Source organism: Schistocerca piceifrons, chromosome 4 (assembly GCF_021461385.2).
Source record: "Schistocerca piceifrons isolate TAMUIC-IGC-003096 chromosome 4, iqSchPice1.1, whole genome shotgun sequence".
Lineage (NCBI taxonomy): Eukaryota > Metazoa > Arthropoda > Insecta > Orthoptera > Acrididae > Schistocerca > Schistocerca piceifrons.
The window spans coordinates 292,929,133-292,949,345 of NC_060141.1; the positions used below are offsets into that span (position 1 = coordinate 292,929,133).

At 37.7% G+C, this 20,213-nt stretch overlaps 1 protein-coding gene across 1 annotated transcript in view; it reads right to left on the bottom strand.

Moving 5' to 3' along the window:
- Positions 1 to 20,213, bottom strand: part of LOC124796280 (integrin alpha-PS5-like) — a 566,708-nt gene that overhangs the window by 161,837 nt on the left and 384,658 nt on the right. The window contains exon 13 of the mRNA XM_047260397.1: positions 15,317 to 15,456. Within this exon, the coding sequence (XP_047116353.1) occupies positions 15,317 to 15,456 (140 nt within the window). The remainder of the gene's footprint in view (positions 1 to 15,316; positions 15,457 to 20,213) is intronic.

Genomic DNA, 20,213 nt, shown 5'->3' on the forward strand with positions numbered 1-20,213 from the left:
ATGTAACATTGCACGGTGACAGCTTGGCTGATCTGAGTGGAAATGAGAATTTGGAAAGGGGTAGCACTTCCAAAACTTGTAGTGAACAAAGAAGTAAGTGTAGCTATGGAACTGTTGCTTCGCAGGAAAATTACTCTCTGAGTTATGTCACTTGTTAGAATTTTTATAAGGAAAAGAAATAAAATACCTACTATGTAGCTGAGTATTATGGCCACACATACAGTGATTTGTCATTTTCAACTGCAAGTCAGCAGTGAGTAATTCCAATGAAATGGTGATTGTCTATAGGTATAATGCTCCTGCATGTGGGACTCTGAAGAAGATGTTTCATTGTGTTCACACAAATCTGGAAGACACAACAAGAAGTGTGATGGAGAGTCTCTCATGAATAAACCATGTACTGAAAGAAGCAAAGAGCTGCTGTGGTGAATAATATAACTGTGCACATGGTGATTCATCACTTCTTTCTGTAAGAAAATTTATGACAAAATGGATATCGTGCACTGCTGAGGACAGTCCTCCAGCGAATGAGCCTGTGGAGAAGTGGAAAAGATTGTTCCAGTGTGGTCACACATATCTAGAAGACACACAAAGATGTTGCAGATGGTCTCTGATGGTGGAACTAATCAAGAGACATCTCAATACTTTAACTAATGACAATAATGTTGCTTAAATTTAGCTGAATGCCAATTATGAATGATTACTCAGTTAAACTAACTGATAAGGATACAGGTGTTTCAAAAATCATCTGAAATATCAAAAAACATATCTGTACCCTTACACTGGCTGCTCTTGTAATTAAGTAATCATGGGAATCTGTAGCTAACTTATTCAAATTCAAGAGAATAATTAGTGTATCGACAATATGATTTCAACAACTGGATCTCTGTTTGGAGAAATTCATATGAAATTTTAACATAAAATGAGTGTAACCCATCACAGGTATTAATAAATTTAAATATTGATATAAACTCAAGTCTCACATAGAGAGAACTTAAAAACTTTTGTTTCAGTATGGGGTTAAACATCAACATACCACACCATATTACTCTAACCCCTCCTTTGCAGAAAGAGTCAATAAAAATTTCTGGGTGGCTCTCATTTCCTGTTATCACCAGAAACAAACAGGATGGGAAGAGACATTAAATTGGCTCACTTATGCTTTCAACACGGCTTTCGAAAATAATGCCTGCCACCGGAGATGAATCACTGTGATTTTCTTCTGTGTTATCTATGGTTGGAGCTTTTGCTAGTTGGTGGTGCAGAATGTGGCATGGCTTGTATTGCCCATCTGAATACTCCTGCACATTTGACATTAGCTTATGTGCCTAATTTATGGGGGATTGATGATCTGTCGCCCTCGAAAATTTCTCCTGCTATCATCTGGAACAATGGCAGAAAGCATAAAACAACATAAGAGTGGCACTTCTTACAAGTGAGCACCATTGTAATAATGAAAGGCAACCTTGTAATTTCCAGCCTGGCGACAAGGTGTTCCTCAAGAATTTGACTGCAATTAGTATGGCTTGCACAAAGATTTCTAAGAAATTGTTGCTCCACTGTAGAGGACACTTTGTTATTCAGTGTTTCCATACTCCAGTTATGGTACAACTGCAGGATAACAAGAGAGTCGTATGATGGGTAAGCAGCTGAAGTTAATTTTCATTCCTTCCCTTTGGGGGTACACAGAAGTTTTGTGGGTGGGGGAGGAAGAGAGAGAGATTATGCTACTCAGTCATCATTCCAGCAGTTTGAATTTACACATTGTAATGTTCCCTGGAAAACTCACACTATTAATAAACAAAAATTTAATTGGACCATATACGCCGCTCTGAGCAATTTGTATATACTGTAATTATTTAGCAAAAAATATTATTGAATTTTGTGTAAAAGACATTTGTTATTATTGTAATATTTTTTGTAGTAACATTCTCTCTGTATTTAGGATGGTAATATTTCTATATTCATAATGTAATTGCGAAATGTGTCAATATCTGCGATAACAGAGATGTGAAATTCAGCCAGAGGAAAATAATGTTGTGAGATTACAAAGAAATGTTAATAGTCAGCAGTAGTATAAAAGCACCATGTACTACATATTCTTTGGTCATCCTCCATTAGAGCTGAAAGCGATAGGAAACTGTGACGAAGCGTTTTATGCATGGGTAGACTTCTTTTGTCTGTATCGAGATTTAGCCACCATTAGAGCAGAAATTACAAACTAGTGTAAGTTGAATTATTGTTGTGGTATAAATACATCATAATTTATCAAAAGTGTGTATTATTAATGTAAATTAGCTTGCCCATGTCATCTATAATATTTCTTTAAAGAATTTTCAGCATTTTTAGCGGTGTTGCTGGGCTGCGCCGCGACCGATCGATTTGCAGCGGCGGCACATTTAAAAAATTGTTCCGCTAAGAAAAATTAGCCAAACCCGTAAATCGGGAACAGATAAAAAATTAGCAGTGAATTAAGAAAATGTTCTTCTTTTGCAGCGATCCTGAGACTGACGGATTTTAAAAATAGTTACACATTTGTGCATTCATAGGCGGATAGTTAATGTTGAAATTAACAATTTTGGTTCTTTCAAATAACTTAAATGTATAGAGATGTGTGTTTCATCAGTGATAATTAAACGTTGGCTTGGCAATATTTAACCATTTTCTGCTAATAGAGACAGTCTTGTGTTCCATAGCTAACGCCGGGAAAAAAATTCAGTAAATAATATAAAAAAAAACCACTGCATTTAGAAAATGTGTGCCAAGGCCGAATTATGTAAAGGATTTAATTCTCAACTAAATATTCTTAATCAGTTAATATGAGTTCACGTAATTTTAAATGTACTTAGTTCCGTGTAAATGAATTTTTTTATTACCACACGTAAATGAGAGGTTCTACAACAAAGTACGTTCGTACGTACAGAAAGAAAGAAAGGCAAATTAACTAAAAGCAAAAAATTTAAAAAAGGTAACTGATTATTTACTTTTATTCTTTAATGAAATTCCATTTAAATTGGCAAATTTCATTACATTGGCGCCCAACGTGGGGCTCGAATATGTAGTGGCCACAAAATACCCATGAGAAAACTAGGGAATTATTGTAGTCAAACTTTGTTGGAGAACAACTAATAATTTTTTCCATGTATTGTGTGTATTGCCTAACCAATATTGTGTGGTAATACCTGTATATGATTTTTTGCATGAGAACAGTATATACCCAGAGGCAAGCTGAAGAAGAGAGCTCATTATATCGAAAAATTAATTACCTACCACAATACCAGGGGGCAGCTGCACCCAAGATAGATCACCAAAAGGTAAAGCTACAGTGTAGTTGTCCTGTGGGTAGTAAAGTAGCCTCAGTGCAGTGTCCTCGGATCATTAGTGGTGTGCTTGTTGTTAGTGCTTTTTTTTAAAAAATAACAGGACATTTGAATAGTTAGTCATTGTAGTATATAATAAGTGTGTTTCAACAAATGACCATTTCTTGTGTGATTATGTCAGTGAGACCTGAGAGTTAGGATATTTAGTTCAGATTTTGCTTCTTTTGTTGACTATGGTCAGATTGCGTAGTCAGAAAGATATCAACATGGATAATGAACAACAGTTAGCAAGTAGTGATACCGAGTTAGAAAGTGGGGCACAAAGTAATGTTAGTGGCATAGTTCAGGAAGTACAATGTGAGAATCTGGGGGCAGAAGGGCAAGAAATGTTGCCACTGCCAGCCAGTGATGCAGTTGATAGTAGAAATACTGTGCCACCCACAAGCACTAGACACGTACCAGAGAGTGGTGAGGTGTCAGAAGTGCAATCATTAAGAGTTATGTTCGAGCGCATGCTCAATTTCCAAGCTACGTTTATGCATGAACAAGCAGAGCGTGATCGATGCCAGCATGAGAGAGATTTGCAGTTAATGCAATCTTTGGAAGCTATGCAAAATGAGATTGTTAGTATGAAACAAAACTATGAAACCATACCCAAAGCGGTGCAAGAACTGAGCGATAGAGTAGATAACATCCAAGTGGCTAACGCCAGTATCGTGGGTGAAATCAGTGTACTGGCTAACAGAATCGAACAATTAGAAATTGACACAACTCAAGTAATTGATCAGAAAATGTCCGAACAAGTGCACAAAATTCAAAACGAATTTATAAAAGAAATAGACGAGAAGGTGCACGCCGCGATTGAAGCCAAAGACGTGGGCTCCAATGCGGAAATGCAGGACCTAAAAAAGGCTGTACACACTGACATTCCGCTGTGGCAGCGGAATGTCAACCGTCGTCTTGCCGAGCTAGAAATCAGCTTACTGCACGGCGACGCGCAGGCGTGTGTCATGCCAGCCAGGTCCAACAATGATAGGCATATAAATACAACAGTAAAAAATTGCGACTGCAAGACAGAACAGGCAACCAATGTTAGTGAAACAAATAAATGTCATTCCAAAATAGTGATTGAAGAAAGCCTGATTAGAAACCGACAGTTTCAGATCTTTACAACGGAGAAGAAATCTGTTCACCCTGTAGTGTTTATCAAGGGATTTAGAAACATTTTGCCTAGCGTTTGGAGTCATACACAGAAAATACAGTTCGTTATGTCTTACATACAAGGAGATGCTGCATTATGGGCAACCAAAGCAGCTGACAGTTGCAACACATATGAGCAATTTGAAAAGGCATTCTTGGCCAAATATTGGTCAACATGTATTCAGGAGAGATTACGGAAAGAGGTATATAATCCAGAGCCGTATTCTCCACGATTAGGCAATTTGCGAAAATATTTTGAGAAGTACATTAATAAGACCCGTTACTGGGACGAGCAGATTTCATCCCGGGATTTGATCAGACTTTTGAAATCACACTTGCCGATACACGTAAAGGAAAAACTTATACACGTGCCGGAGAACGACATAGAACATTTCTTGTCTGTTCTGGACTCAATTGACCTGATTCAGGAGGATGTTAAGGCAGCCTCTGAACAGGCTAGAAGTAACGGAAACGGTTACAGAAATGGTCGAAATAACACGCCTCCACCAAATAATGGAAACGGCGGAGGTAACAATAGGAGACAAGATTATGTACAAAATGGGAATAGAGGTAGAGGCCGGAACGGCAATAGTCCGCCGGTGAATAATGACCGGAAAAGGAGGTCAGATGACCGATATGAAACAGGCCCACCAAGCAATAGTAGATGGAAAAATGCCAGGGGGCTGTGGAACACTAATACCTATAATGATGCAAACCGAACTTGGCCACAGAACCAGAGGCCCAGTCCGGACCGGCAAAACAGTGAAAGATATGACAATAACCGACCGCCACCACAAAATGCGCCAATTGCGCAACCGTGGCGGCCGATGCAACACAACTTACACATAGTGGAGGTCAGTGACACAGAGCAGCCACACCCATCCACCAGCAATAATCCAACAAACTATATTCAGCCGAGATACGCTCTCCATCGTCGGCTGAGGTTTGGAGTAAGAGCAGCCCGACACAGAACAAAACATCGGGAATCTGTATCCTCAGGTATAATGACGGGGTACAGATGGGACATGAATTAATAACTGAACCATCCACGTGCATAAAGGAGCACAAAGACAAAGTACAAGCGATAATAGAGATCAAAATTAACAATATTGATGTGCAAGCAATCGTAGATACAGGTGCTACTGTCAGTGTCATGAGTATGGACTTATTCAGAGTACTGCGGAAAGAAAAGCGTATGCTGACTTTTCCTGTGAATAATTGCAAAGTCACTGGAGCCATAAGTGCACAGTGACAAATAATTAAACTCCAAGTGTGGGTAGAGATGTACGTAGGGGAAGAAGCCATAGCGTGCTCATTCCTGGTAGTAAAGGGTTTAAAGGTAGCCTGCATTTTGGGGGTAGATTTTTTGAGAGAAAGGGACGCAGTAATCGACCTTTCTCGGGGAAAATTAAGTTTGATGAACGTGGGTAGGAGGATACAATTGTCCATGCTCAGATCTGAAGAGGTAACTGTGCCTAATTGTAATGCTATTAACATAAAATGTAGGAATCAGTGGATACTACATTTAGACAGTCATTGTCTAGGACAAAATCTCTATTATCCAGACATACAAAGTGATCAATTAAAAGCAAATGTGGACGCACTTGTGAACAAAGTATCACAGTCCGAAAATTTGAACTCAATGCAACAGCAGGATTTGGTACAGTTATTATCTAATTATGCAGATGTATTTTCAGAACGACCAGGAATTGTTAAGGGGTATCAATACAATATCGAGGTGAAGCCTCACAAAACCTACTGTCAAGCCTCATACTCGATTCCTTGGTCCAAGAAGGAAATAGTAGCTAAAGAAATTAGAAAACTGATCGAGTGGGGAATAATAGAACCGTCTTTGTCCCCTTATAGTAGTCCTTTGGTGGTGGTAGCAAAAGCAGACGGAAAGGTACGGTTAGTATTAGATGCAAGAGACATAAACGAAATTATTGTACCTGTCAGGACTCATCCGGAAAACTTAGATGAGCAAATTCAAAAATTCCATGGAGTGCAATATTTGACAACTGTTGATATGAAAAGTTCATTCTGGCAAATCCTGCTCACACCCGAATCGAGGAAATATACTGCATTTATATTTGGGGGAAGGAGCTGCCAATTTAGGGTACTACCTTTTGGCTTAAATATAAGTGCAGGAGTTTTCATAACAGCCCTCGACGCGGTTTTAGGTCCGGATTTGCTGCAAAGGGTAACAGTGTATGTAGACGATCTGGTGATTGCTACTGCCACCTGGGAGGAGCACGTTGAACTACTGGGTAGAGTCTTAGAAAGGTTTAAGCAAGCGGGAGTAGCAGCGAATCTTGAGAAATCCAAATTTGGACGTAATCAGATTAAATTTCTATGTCACATAATAACACCACAAGGCATCAAACCTGACAGCAAAAAACTTGATGCAATTCATGGGTATCCTAGCCTGAGAACTAAGAGACAACTCAAAGCGTTTATAGGTCTTGCATCTTTTTTTAGACGGTTTGTTCCAAACCAATTAATGAATAACGAGTCTTTATTGAGCCTGTTGCGTAAAAATGCACACTGGGTGTGGACAGAAGAATGTCAACGCGCATTTGACGCTATCAAAAATGCCTTGGTGAATGCAAACATACTGCGACACCCAGACATGACAAAAGATTTTTGCATAGCGACAGATTCGTGTTCATACGGTCTGGGTGCTTGTTTATTTCAGTGGGACAGGAGCAACGACCCCACAACAATCAATTTAATCGGATTTGGCAGCCGTACACTAAACAGCTGTGAGAGAGCATATTCCGCTACCGAATTAAAGGCTCTTGCAGTGGTTTGGGCGGTAAAGAAATTCAATTATTACATCTATGGCAAAGAAATCAAAGTATTCAGTGACCACCAGGCTCTGAGCTATTTAATGTCTTGCAAATTATACCATACCAGCTTGCTAAGATGGAGGTTAGCATTGCAGGAATATAAAAAATTAAGATTATGTACCTAAAAGGACAAGATAATGTTGTAGCTGACGCCTTGTCGAGGCTCCCACTAGGGCAATCCTCAGTGTCAAAGATTTTGGAACAATCGGAGGAATATCGAATACTCTTAGTACAAGATAAGGTACATAGGAGGGACATTTTACATACGTGTAAGAATATGTCTATATTGCAGGAAACTGATCCGATTTGGCGAGATATCATTAGCAAAATTAAAGAAGGAACCAATCTTAAAAGTGTTCAGAATTTCAAAATAGTAGATAATATTCTGTATTATAAAACATGTGTGTCAAATGACCATGGAGTCATGTGTATACCGCAACAGGCTATCCCAGCTGTAGTGTGGCACACGCATTTAGCATGGGGTCACGCTGGGATAGGCAAAACAATAAGGATTTTATCCAGATTCTGTTACTTTAAGGGAATAAGCCAGCAGACTCGCACCATTATCAGGACTTGTCCTCTGTGCCAAAAAGCTAAGTTTCAAAATAAGTCCACAAGGTTTGAACTGCATCCTATAGTGCCTCATTGGCCACTTCAGTTAGTATCTATAGACATAGCAGGACCCTACCCTCGAGCCAGGGGTGGATTAAAGTACATTTTAGCGGTATATGACCTTTTCTCTAAATACTTAAAAACATACTGCCTTAAATCAGCCACCGCTTGTGGAATAGTTAAATGGTTAGGGAAGGAATATTTTACACAGGTGGGTAAGCCTGAAGCGATAATATCGGATAATGCTTCCTATTTTACAGGTCATACCTGGAAGAACTATTTACATGAACAAGATATAAAGCACATACTAATATCCCGTTTTCACCCACAAGCAAGTTTAGTAGAGAGAACATTTGGAGAGTTAAATAAATTTTTCAGGTTATACATTGCATGTAAGCACACAAGATGGCCAGATCTGATACCTAAGTGTTTGGAAATTCACAACGCAACCCCGCATGCTTCTATGGGGTATCCACCAAACGAGATTATAATAAATAATAATAGAGTTCTGAATGAGTGGCTGGCACTTTTGCCTAAGGTCCCAGTCATTCCTGAGCCTAAGGAAGAGAAGATAAGAAAAGCAGGGTGCAACCTCACCAGGTGCGCTCAAAAAAGGAAAGAAAAATATAATCGACATGTGACGAATAATCAAAAATTTAGTGTTGGGGACTTGGTGCTCTTACGCAATAATCCTAAGTCCTCGGCATCCTTGAAACAGAATAGCAAGTGGCAATTAGTGTACAATGGACCTTTTAGAATAGTAAGTGTGCCACATGAATGTAGCTATCTCTTAGCAGATCCCCACTCAGGGAGAGTACGGGGACTGTATCCGCGTAAGGATGTAAAAATATCCCTACAGTAAATGACTAAATGTCCTATGTGTTATGTGTAAAAAAGATACACCATTCTTTTGAAAATGAATGAACATTAATGATGTGTGATCTTAGAGATAATGTATTAGTGTAGAAGTATTTAGTTATAAGAATATGATTGACTTTCTCTTTTGTTTATGAATATTTGTGTTATGTCTTCTTTTAATTAGTGTTAGCTTAAACATGCTCTAAATGTCTGCACAGATAATCTGATTAGTGCAACTATTTATAGTGTTAAATTGTCACAGAGATCAGTGAGGAGGAGCATTTTAGTAATGATTAGTTTGTGTACTGCATAATTTTCTATATGTGTGTCAAGCTTGAAATATTTCTTGGTACAATCTTTTCTATTATATATGTATGTATGGATATATGTGTAGCTGTCAGATTGACAGATTCGAACCCAGAATAATATCAGTAATATGAGACCCTGAGAACTTTATTTTCAAACCAGTGTTATCAAAGAGAATAATGCACCCAGTAGTGACCCGAGGGCACCATGGGAGACAAACTTATTGCAAATTTAAGTAACGCAAAGTTACGCACAGAGAAGCTTCAATTGAAGCATGTGCAGATTCAATCAGTAAAAAAGAGCTAGCCTGATACAGTCCAAGTCAATTTTAGCCTACAGAGACTACACTGTAGTTACGTAGGACCTTGCAAGTAAAGTGAGACATAATTTCAAAGGAGTTATTGAACAATATGCCTGAATCCAGCTGGAATGCACAAATAAAATCTACTCGAACAAATATAGATGATTTTTGGGCAAACTAATACGAAATTTTAATATTTGTTACCATGTACGCAAATATCACACACCTTGGTAAAGAGCGAGCAAAAAAGTTACGAATGTGCTGTTTAAAAAAAAATTGCACAACGGACATTGTAAATGAAAAAACTTAAACAAAAGTGCAGTATTGTGTGGCAGAGACAGACAGTGACTGTTAAACCTGCAGCAATACATCACGAAGTTGTTTTGAACAAACAATAAGAAACTGTATCATCGCCGTGTGTGCAAGTGAACAAGGAACTAGCACGACACGAACAGTGAGCCGATAACGGACGGTGGACCAAGTTAGTGTCAAACTATAACTCTCTGTGTGTCAAGGGACACTAGGAAAGCACATTGACTACAGAGATACATTTTGTCCTAAGGTGAAAACTTGCGTGTGACTAATGACAAGTCATGACATGGTGAAAAAATATTGTGTGCCCATAAAACGTGTTACTGTGACAACGAAACATTGTGCAAACCAGACTAGTGAAGGCCTACTGAATAATAACTGCCAATAACTGTGTGCGTTCTTTCCCACAGTAGGAAAAATGCCCATAAGGATAGTACACTGTTTGTGAACTTGTTGCATGTTTGCTGGAGCACTGCAAGAAGTCACACGGGCGAGCTGATATACAACGCGCATCCGGCTAACTCAGCCATGCAACGGCTGCAGCAGCCCATAGCAGACCAGACAGCCACACGCCTCTCTGCGCCGTAACTGTCAACACCGGGGGCGGTGACCTACACGGAGCCGACGCGCCGCGCCGAGCACCGCTCAAAAATTACTCCGCACCGCTCACCAACTACAGCATTATTGACATTTTCCAAAATATTTACACGAACTGCATAACATGTCAATGACTCCATTTTTGATAAACATTGAACATTTATTATGTATACCTGTGAACTGATAAGAGAAAATGAACACTAACAAGTGTAGGAGATGGATTTGTAACACGTAGGTAGTGGGAACATTATAAAAAGTGATGCTGTGCTAAATGATTTCAAAAAACTAAGTGATATATCCTAGGACAAGTGACCTTGCAGTATATCGTTGAACTGTATGTGACTGTGATATTATGTAACCGTTGATGACAAACTGTTAAATCAATTCAAAAGAATGACTGTTAAAGAGACAAGATTAATCATGAACCAACTGGGATGGCTGGGCTCCGGCACAGTTTTGCCCAGGTTTCCTGTCTGCCTTCGCCCAAATGGAGGAGCCATGAACATATATAACAAATATATAACCCTGGGACTAATTAAAAGAGCCATTCCATGAAAAAATACAGAATTGTAAAGAACATTACTGGCACCATTGTGTCAAAGTATAGAAACTCTTTGCCAAATGCTGCCAGGGGGCAATGTAATGTTCCCTGGCAAACTCACACTATTAATAAACTAAAATTTAATTGTACCATATACGCCGCTCTGAGCAATTTGTATATACTGTAATTATTTAGCAAAAAATATTATTGAATTTTGTGTAAAAGACATTTGTTATTATTGTAATATTTTTTGTAGTAATATTCTCTCTGTATTTAGGATGGTAATATTTCTATATTCATAATGTAATTGCGAAATGTGTCAATATCTGCGATAACAGAGATGTGAAATTCAGCCAGAGGAAAATAAAGTAGTATAAAAGCACCGTGTACTACGTATTCTTCGGGTCATCCTCCTTTAGAGCTGAAAGCGATAGGAAGCTGTGATGAAGCGTTTTATGAATGGGTAGACTTCTTTTGTCTGTATCGAGATTTAGCCGCCATTAGAGCAGAAATTACAAACTAGTGTAAGTTGAATTATTGTTGTGGTATAAATACATCATAATTTATCAAAAGTGTGTATTATTAATGTAAATTAGCTTGCCCATGTCATCTATAATATTTCTTTAAAGAATTTTCAGCATTTTTAGCGGTGTTGCTGGGCTGTGCCGCGACCAATCGATTTGCAGCGGCGGCACATTTAAAAAATTGTTCCACTAAGAAAAATTAACCAAACCCGTAAATCGGGAACAGATAAAAAATTAGCAGTGAATTAAGAAAATGTTCTTCTTTTGCAGCAATCCTGAGACTGACGGATTTTAAAAATAGTTACACATTTGTGCATTCATAGGCGGATAGTTAATGTTGAAATTTAACAATTTTGGTTCTTTCAAATAACTTAAATGTATAGCGATGTGTGTTTTATCAGTGATAATTAAATGTCGACTTGGCAATACTTAACCATTTTCTGCTAATAGAGACAGTCTTGTGTTCCATAGCTAACGCCGGGAAAAAAATTCAGTAAATAATATAAAAAAAAAAAAAAAAACATTGCATTTAGAAAATGTGTGCCAAGGCCGAATTATGTAAAGGATTTAATTCTCAACTAAATATTCTTAATCAGTTAATATGAGTTCACGTAATTTTAAATGTACTTAGTTCCGTGTAAATGAATTTTTTTATTACCACACGTAAATGAGAGGTTCTACAACAAAGTTCGTTCGTACGTACAGAAAGAAAGAAAGGCAAATTAACTAAAAGCAAAAAATTTAAAAAAGGTAACTGATTATTTACTTTTATTCTTTAATGAAATTCCATTTAAATTGGCAAATTTCATTAAAACATCCATCCACCTGACAGCAAACTTGGGTGGCGCTGGCCTGCAAATCACCTCTGCATTGTCGTCAGAGTGTCCTCCCTGAGAAATGAGGAGTGCCTGGGGTAAGCAAATAGTGGAAGTTGGCTCTGTGAATTACTTATCATAAGATCTCCTGTTTGTGAGCCACTTACGTGGTGTATTGTAGTATGGCACCAGAGCATGGAGTGTCAAATATAAGTTTTTCTTTTGGGTACACAGTACCAGCTGGCAGTAGTGAACTGTAGATTCCATGTAGTTCTTTTAATTATCCATCTAAAGGATTTTTTTTATTATGCCTGCGGTGCTGATAATGCAAAAGCGGACATTATGCGTTGAAAGAAGATTTTTTTTATATATAATTTTGTGGTGCACTGATGTTTTATAATGTTTTTCTGTGAGAGTTTTTTATGTTGCTGTAGCCATCAGTCAGATTTGCCCAAGTGTGCCCTCTAGGATGATAGTGGGTGATGCATGCAGATGCATTTGCATTGTGATCCATTACTGAACCCTTTAGTTTCACTGTGTATCCATGTGCTCACTTTTGATGTAGAATCGGGCTCAGTAGTGCAAGATGGTCTGATTGTATTACCAACAGCCAACATCTGGAACTGCTTAAACTGCTGAACAGTCAGCACTCCAGATCAAATAGCACTGGGTGCTACACATTTTGTGCAGCATCTATCAAAGCAGAACAAGGTTAGTGTTGTTTGAGTCTGATAAAAATTGGTCTCATGAAGTGTGGCCCTTTTAGTTGTTCCATCATGTCATGTCACTTTTTGTGACTGGTCTGGTTTGCCAAAGTTACAGAAAGTTGTGGTTTGTCCATGTATGCCAGTATGGACTGGCAGTGTTACTTTACATCCTTATATGAGAACATGTGTTGTCTGGGCAAAAGGTGATCCAATTTTGCTAAATAATTGAAGTGTTAGCATCTGGCCCCACATGGGCGATGCAGTGGAAGTATTCTGTGTAATCACACTATTGGATAAGGTGTTATACGCTTTAAGAATTATAGTGATGAAATATTAAGGTTGTGATAGTGGTACCCCATAAGATTCTAAGTATGTGTGTGGATATATATATATATATATATATATATATATATATATATATATATATATATATATATAAAAAATTAAAATCACTGGTGCTTCAAATGGACCCCTCTTTAATCTTAGTGGTGGTGTACCATGGTAATTTAAGTTAGTGCATCAACCTTTTTTTTTTTTTTTTTTTTTTTTTAAAAAGTTTGAAGTAGTTGAGGTCAAGTGTGTGTGTGTGTGTGTGTGTGTGTGTGTGTGTGTGTGTGTGTGTGGGTGGGTGGGTGGGTGGGTGGGTGGGTGTGTATCATATCTGTTGTATTTGGTTTATGTGTACTGTGAGTGATTCTTGCCCATGGGACCAAAGTAATTCAACTCTGATTTTATTTCTGCTACATTTTATTAACTGATGTTTTATGGAGTACAGCTTTTATTAATGATTGGATATACTTTAAAGACATAATTTCAATCAGTCTGTCAGGATATATGTTTCAAAATTTTTGTTGAGACCTTAAAGGAAATGAAACTGTTTTAATTATTTGAATCCAATTTTAACTATCTGCAGTACATTTATAGGCTGCGTGTATCACTGTTGGGTTAACTACTGTTCACTGTGGTTAAAGGCTCTGGGAACATTGTAAGTGGGCAATTACCTTATACCTGTGTTAGTTCCTGGCTGAGATCAGTACTTATGACTGGAAAAAACGTGATGTCTGGCATGGACTACTGACCCAATGGTCCTGCAACCATGAGGCCAGCAGCCCTGTAGCCTGCCAGGAGTACTAGCTTCATCTAAGGAATGTTTTTGTTAATAAATGGTATTCAGCTCAGTTTCATCAGTTATTTACCCCAGTCCCCCACTCCCACCATACAAAATCCTGCACAAAGTTACAGGTGTTTTACAAAACCACTGAAATACAGGTGGAAACATTGAGAATGTGCCAGGACATGGAAGTTTTCAAGCAAATGATCACATTCAATGAATGCTGGGTTCATCATTGTGACTCAGGAAAAGCATCCTGTATGAAAAACCTCACACTTATGTATTGTGATGTAATATTGCTCATTTTTTGCATTTAAGATTACGAAATCTTACCACTTCCATTTTACTCACCACATCAAGTATCTAGCAAAACATTTCTTCCTGAAACCTGAAAAAATTACTATGTGGACATAATTTGTCATTGACGATGAGGTAGTTGACATAGAAAACTTTATCTGTAGACAAGCTGAGGTCTCCCACATCCAATGTTCATGAGCAGTTAGAAATCACAGGAGAAAATGTATAAACTTGTACAGATCTTATGTAAATAATGACTAATAAATCTGCAAAAAGTCAGAAGTCTACCTTTTATTATTTTATTCCTAGAGCAATGAACTCTATAAATGCAGCTCAGAGCAGAAATAATTCACTAGGAAAGTCCATATTCCACCAGACAGTGTATCTACTGGAATCTGTGCCTTTTTCTGTTACAGCAATTTTAACTGTGTTTCAGGACAATTGGTACTGATATCTATTTTACTCAGCTTTGCAATGATACAATCATTAATTATCTTTACTGTGGATGAAGGAACATTTGAAAATATGAGTGACCAATATCACTTTTCTTGCTATTTCAGTTATTGTCTGAAAACAATTTTTGATGCCACAAGCAGGATAAGATATAACTAAGAATTCTAGCAATAAGATTTTATAACATTAATTATGGTAGACTTAATGTACTGTCCTCCCAGCAACCAAGCAAACTCAGATTAATATCTGCTTATCAGTTGAAATAGGTACTGTTTCTTAAGAAGCTTCTCGTAACATATCATGGTAAGACATTCTTTAAGGCCAGGCAGAGAGTGAGTGAGTGAGTGAGTGAGAGAGAGAGAGAGAGAGCGAGAGAGAGAGAGAGAGAGAGAAATTTTTATTAACTGAATAGTTGAAAATGAATTAGATGAATTCAAGCTTTATTGTTAACATTTTTATGATATTACATTTTATAGCTATACCACATTGCATAAGAATAGCTGTGATTTTTACCTTGATAAATATGTCAATGTATGTGTTTTTTGATGAATGTCCTGCAAATTGTAGCTTCTGATTAAATTCATGACTGCTCATTTGCTTATCTACAAATGCTTGATCATATTTTGTATCCACTTTCAGCTTCAAGTTGACTGCTGTATAAAACCACATACAATGATAAGATTTTTGAAATTCAATCTGTAGAGGTATTAATTAAATGCCTTGCAAAATTATATAAGACACTTATGAAATTTACCTGATATTATTTTGATGTGCTTAAAATTAACATCTTAATATGTAGCATTATCTTTACATTTAACATGTGAAATATATCATTAACATTTCAGACACACATTTTACATCATTCTTTCTGTGACTGAAGGTCCAAATGTGAAAGAACTTTGAATTCAATGAATTCCCAATAACTTCTCTGTACAGCCATAAGAACACTAAAAAATGTATTATAAAGCATTCAGCTCCACGGCTTTTCCAGGAGGTAGTGAGTATCTGCATTATTCCAATCTGTCACTTTATTTGTAATTTATGTTTATTCAAGAAACATGTCATAGGTAACATGTTCAACTTTTAAAGAATATAAGAAGAATTTAAAGAACATAAAAAGGCAGAACAATTTCTTCTTATATGCTGCCAGAAGTAAAATAATTTTTTGCAGGGCTGAAAGAAACTCAGAAGGCTACAGTCATTAAATATATCAAGCTTTAGGAAACCAGTATCAGAAGCTAACTACAAATAATTTAGGGAAACTAGAAGAGAAAACATAATGGCACAATATGTACTTGTAAGAAGAAATGTGGGTGAAACCTAGGATAATTTTCACAGAGAGATTCTGACTAAAGCTATTGTTCAAAATTTAAGGCCAATTAACTGCTGTGAGGCCCCTATGTAAGGTCAATTCACAGCTGTGGGGTTATCATTTATTTTACTATTTATTTTATAACATCAACCAATTTTGTATTTACAGTTTCATCCTTCTTTTTTTTCTATTTGGTTTGACTGATGATTTGTGTCATGTCAAATTTCCTAATAAGAATACAGCTGTATTCACTTTTGAAATTGGTAACCAAGGTACCTTTATGACAATTTGATAATCACAAAACAAATGTGCCAGTTGTATTTATACTGAAATAATTCATTGCAAACAACATCATCTACACTATGTATATTGAGTTCATGTTCAAATCACATACAATGCACAGCTATATAATAACTAAATTTTGGGCATTACTGAAGTAGAAGCAGCTCCACTGCAGCTATATGTTAGGCACATAGGCATGCAAGCATGAAGGAGCTGATAGGTACTTTAATGAGTAATCTTATTTGTACACTGCAAGACAGGTGGACTGTGCAATTTTGGTGACATTGTGGAAAGGACGTGTAATTATAAGCTGGCCTGCAAACTATTCCACATCATGGAGATCTGCAGTATTGTTATCAACATGCCCAGGATCCTCCTCACTCTAGGTGACATAGTGCTAGCTCAAGTTCACACTGCTGAAAGGGGTAAACAGTGTCAGAGAAGCAGGACATGGACTTCAAACATGAGCCTCCAGAGGGCATATCCAGGGATGTTGTAGAACTCTGACACTGTAACTCAAGGCAAAATAAAATACATTGTATCTTGCAGCTGAGTTTTTGTATACACCCTTGGTCAGCACCACCTCCTCCACAACCTGCCACTCCACCACCCCTACACCACTCCTACACCACAGTCACCCCCACTCACTCTGGATTGCAATAGAGTGGTGTCAGAAGTACCTGAGGACATTGTCTGGTGTTTGATGCCAGCACAGTTGACATCCACACAGCACAGCTTCATGACCATAGCATGCACTTTCATCAAACAGTGGTGTGTGTGAGTGGAATAGTGGTTTTTGTGGTTGTTATCTCTGTTTTACATACATAAGGCACAGATTCTAACTGTGTGATTGGGAATTATGTTTGTGCAGCCACAGAAACCAGCCAATCCTTTGCAATTCTGTGGTAATACAAATGAGTATGATTTATGACCCGTGAAGTGAGGTCAGTGTAACTTTCCAGGGCATTCTCCCAGATATTTACTTAACCACTGATTGCAATTGACAATACAAAATCATGGTAACTTGAGAAGTGTTCAATATCATGTATTAGTGACACCACTATTATAAGAGTACAAACAGACAACTCCATCAAGCAGATGTAACTAATTGTTCACACAAAATTTAATGGCATTTTGTTGTCACTTAATGTGAGCACATTGAAACAAGAATGCTGTCTTATTTATTTACAAACAAACTATTATTTCTATTTACTGTAAATGATCTGAGTCTTAATGAATGATCACATGATTTATTTTATTTAAATACTGTTGAAATGTATTAGTTTAGTGTGGAAAGTGGTGTAGTTGAGTCACATCACAACTGTAGATGTTAAGAATGAAGTATTTTCATTGGGGACAGCTTTCAGCCAATCTAGAAGCAGGTATGGCGGAACAACACTGGAGTCAAGAGAAGACAGACGTTTGCAGAGGTGTACTCAAGAGAATGATTCAGGTCTCATTTATGTTTGTCCTTGTAAAAGGCAGACCTGACTATCATACAGTGTGTTTTTCGGTCAAACAGGTGGTAGATTCTGGGTGGTGAATGGCCACTACAAGACTTTAAGTTTTGAGACACTTTTATGTTCATTCTGGAAAAAAGCAGATCTGTATATGGCAATGTGCATGATTCAGTCATATAAGTGATTGATTCTTGGCAATGAATGGCCACTATGATATTCTTTCTCTGACTGCAATACAGAACTGTGAATTGACAGGTTATGAACTTCTACTTGTTATCTCACATTTGTTAATTTGTAACCATCATGTTGAAATTTAAATTGTTTTGAACTTCTGAATATTTCATGTATTGTGGCCACAAAATGGACTTAGTTTTCCTGCATCTTGGCTGACTGTTTAGCTTGGGGATTCTGCTGCCATTCTTATAATGCTTGCAGTGCAACTTTATTGCATTTGATTATGCTATTTTCTGTCTGCACCATAGCTGGATATAAAAGCACCACTTTCCCTTTATCTGAGTTTTACTTTCTTGAATAAACATTATTCAAGATATTATTCTATATCAATTGTAGATGTTTATTAGGGCCCTTTTATTAATGATTCATCTATCTTTTATCTTGTATGTTTTTTTTATTTCATTAATTCACAACTCTAGCCAATGCATAGGCTATTGGACTGCAGTATCACATCTTCAGGTTATTGTTTACTGTGAGGTAGCTGCTAGGAATGAAAGGAGATATGCACAGCTTGGCCTACGACATTATCAAACTATTCTTTTCAAACAGAGCCATGCATATCCCAATTACCTAAACTATGAGTAACATCTGGTATATTTGCAATTGGTTAGCTCATGTGGGATGCTGTTTAGAGAGTAACTGCAAAGCAGAAAACCATTAGGTAACAGTGGATTTTCATGAAGTATGCCTCAATTTTCCTCCCCACTTTCCTCTAATTCATAAGTCTGCCCATCCAAAAAAGACAGTCAACAGCCATCTTCCCAGGGAAGGGCATGATCAAACCAGCTGTGGGTGGATCTAATTAAGGAGTAAGTTGCTCATCTAATTCCAATTCTTCCCCCCCCCCCCCCCCCCAGCTGCAAGAACATTACCCAGGTCTGCATTATCTGCTTTCAGATATGCCATTTTATTAACCTATGCTTGAACTGCCTCCCCATTAGTGAAACCCTGTGCTTGAGACACTGCCATTGCACATCCTCAATCTCCATGTGGAGTCTTTGGGTTCAGTAAAGATATTTTTTCTGGTGGAAATGCAGCATTTTAAGCAATGGACAGACATGGCTCAAGTAAGTTATGGTTACTGCGTAATCTTAGGGTTAGACTTTCTGATAATGCTGCATGCCAAAATTGGTATTTAGCAACATGCAACTAAACTTTGAGGGACTACAGTCCAGCTAGGGGAGACAGTCAGCAGTTAAATATGGATGCCAGGTGCATCAATCTTAATGGGTGAACCACTCGAACTCCAGTCAACAAAACTAAGGATTAATTTGGTTTCTGCTGTGCTGCAAGGTACCAGGAAGTTGGTCTGGGTAAATGTATGAGCAGAATGGCCTGTTAATGCATTGTGTGCAGTAGAACCACTGGCAGAAAGTAAAGTATTAACACACATCATGTTGCTTTGTAAGCAGAAGAATAGTATATGTGTGGAAGGAACTGTATGGCAAATTAGTAGCCATTAATTTAGAAAAATTTGCTGCTGATGGAGTACAGCTCACCAAAGGATAATGTGGAGGTCCAAGATGATGCAGGTAAGAACTTGGAGAGTCTGCAGCAGGGTAGTACATAAACTGACACTGCATTGTTTAGGAAGTTGGAGCATCTTAGAGATACAAACAGATTGGAGATGGAGAAATTATAGTCTAAAGATGAGAATTTTTTTTCCTTGAGGACCTTTGCTAGCAATACCTATAACACAACATCATATTCCTACAGGAACTGATTTCTGGTGTATCACAGAACTTACTGTATACTGAGATGTTTGCAACCAGCACTAGAAGAATTCATTTATCAACAGCTAACAGATGCGATAATAGAGGGAAGTAGGGTGTCAGAGGAAAGTACTAGTACATGGAGTGCACCTATGGTAGTTGTGCCAAAAAGTCTCCAGATGAAATCAAAAGATATGGATTCTGTTGTGACTACAGAATCTTCACAACAAAACCATAAACAATCCATATCCAATCGAAAACATTATAGAAATTACCTTGTATCTGAGGAATGGGTGCCACCAAATAGAGAATACCTGGAGGACCATCCAAAAGCAGCGTTCTTTGTCTCCTGTGGTGATTTTCAGTATCATAGGATGCTGGTTTTGGTTAAAATATGCTTCATCAATGTT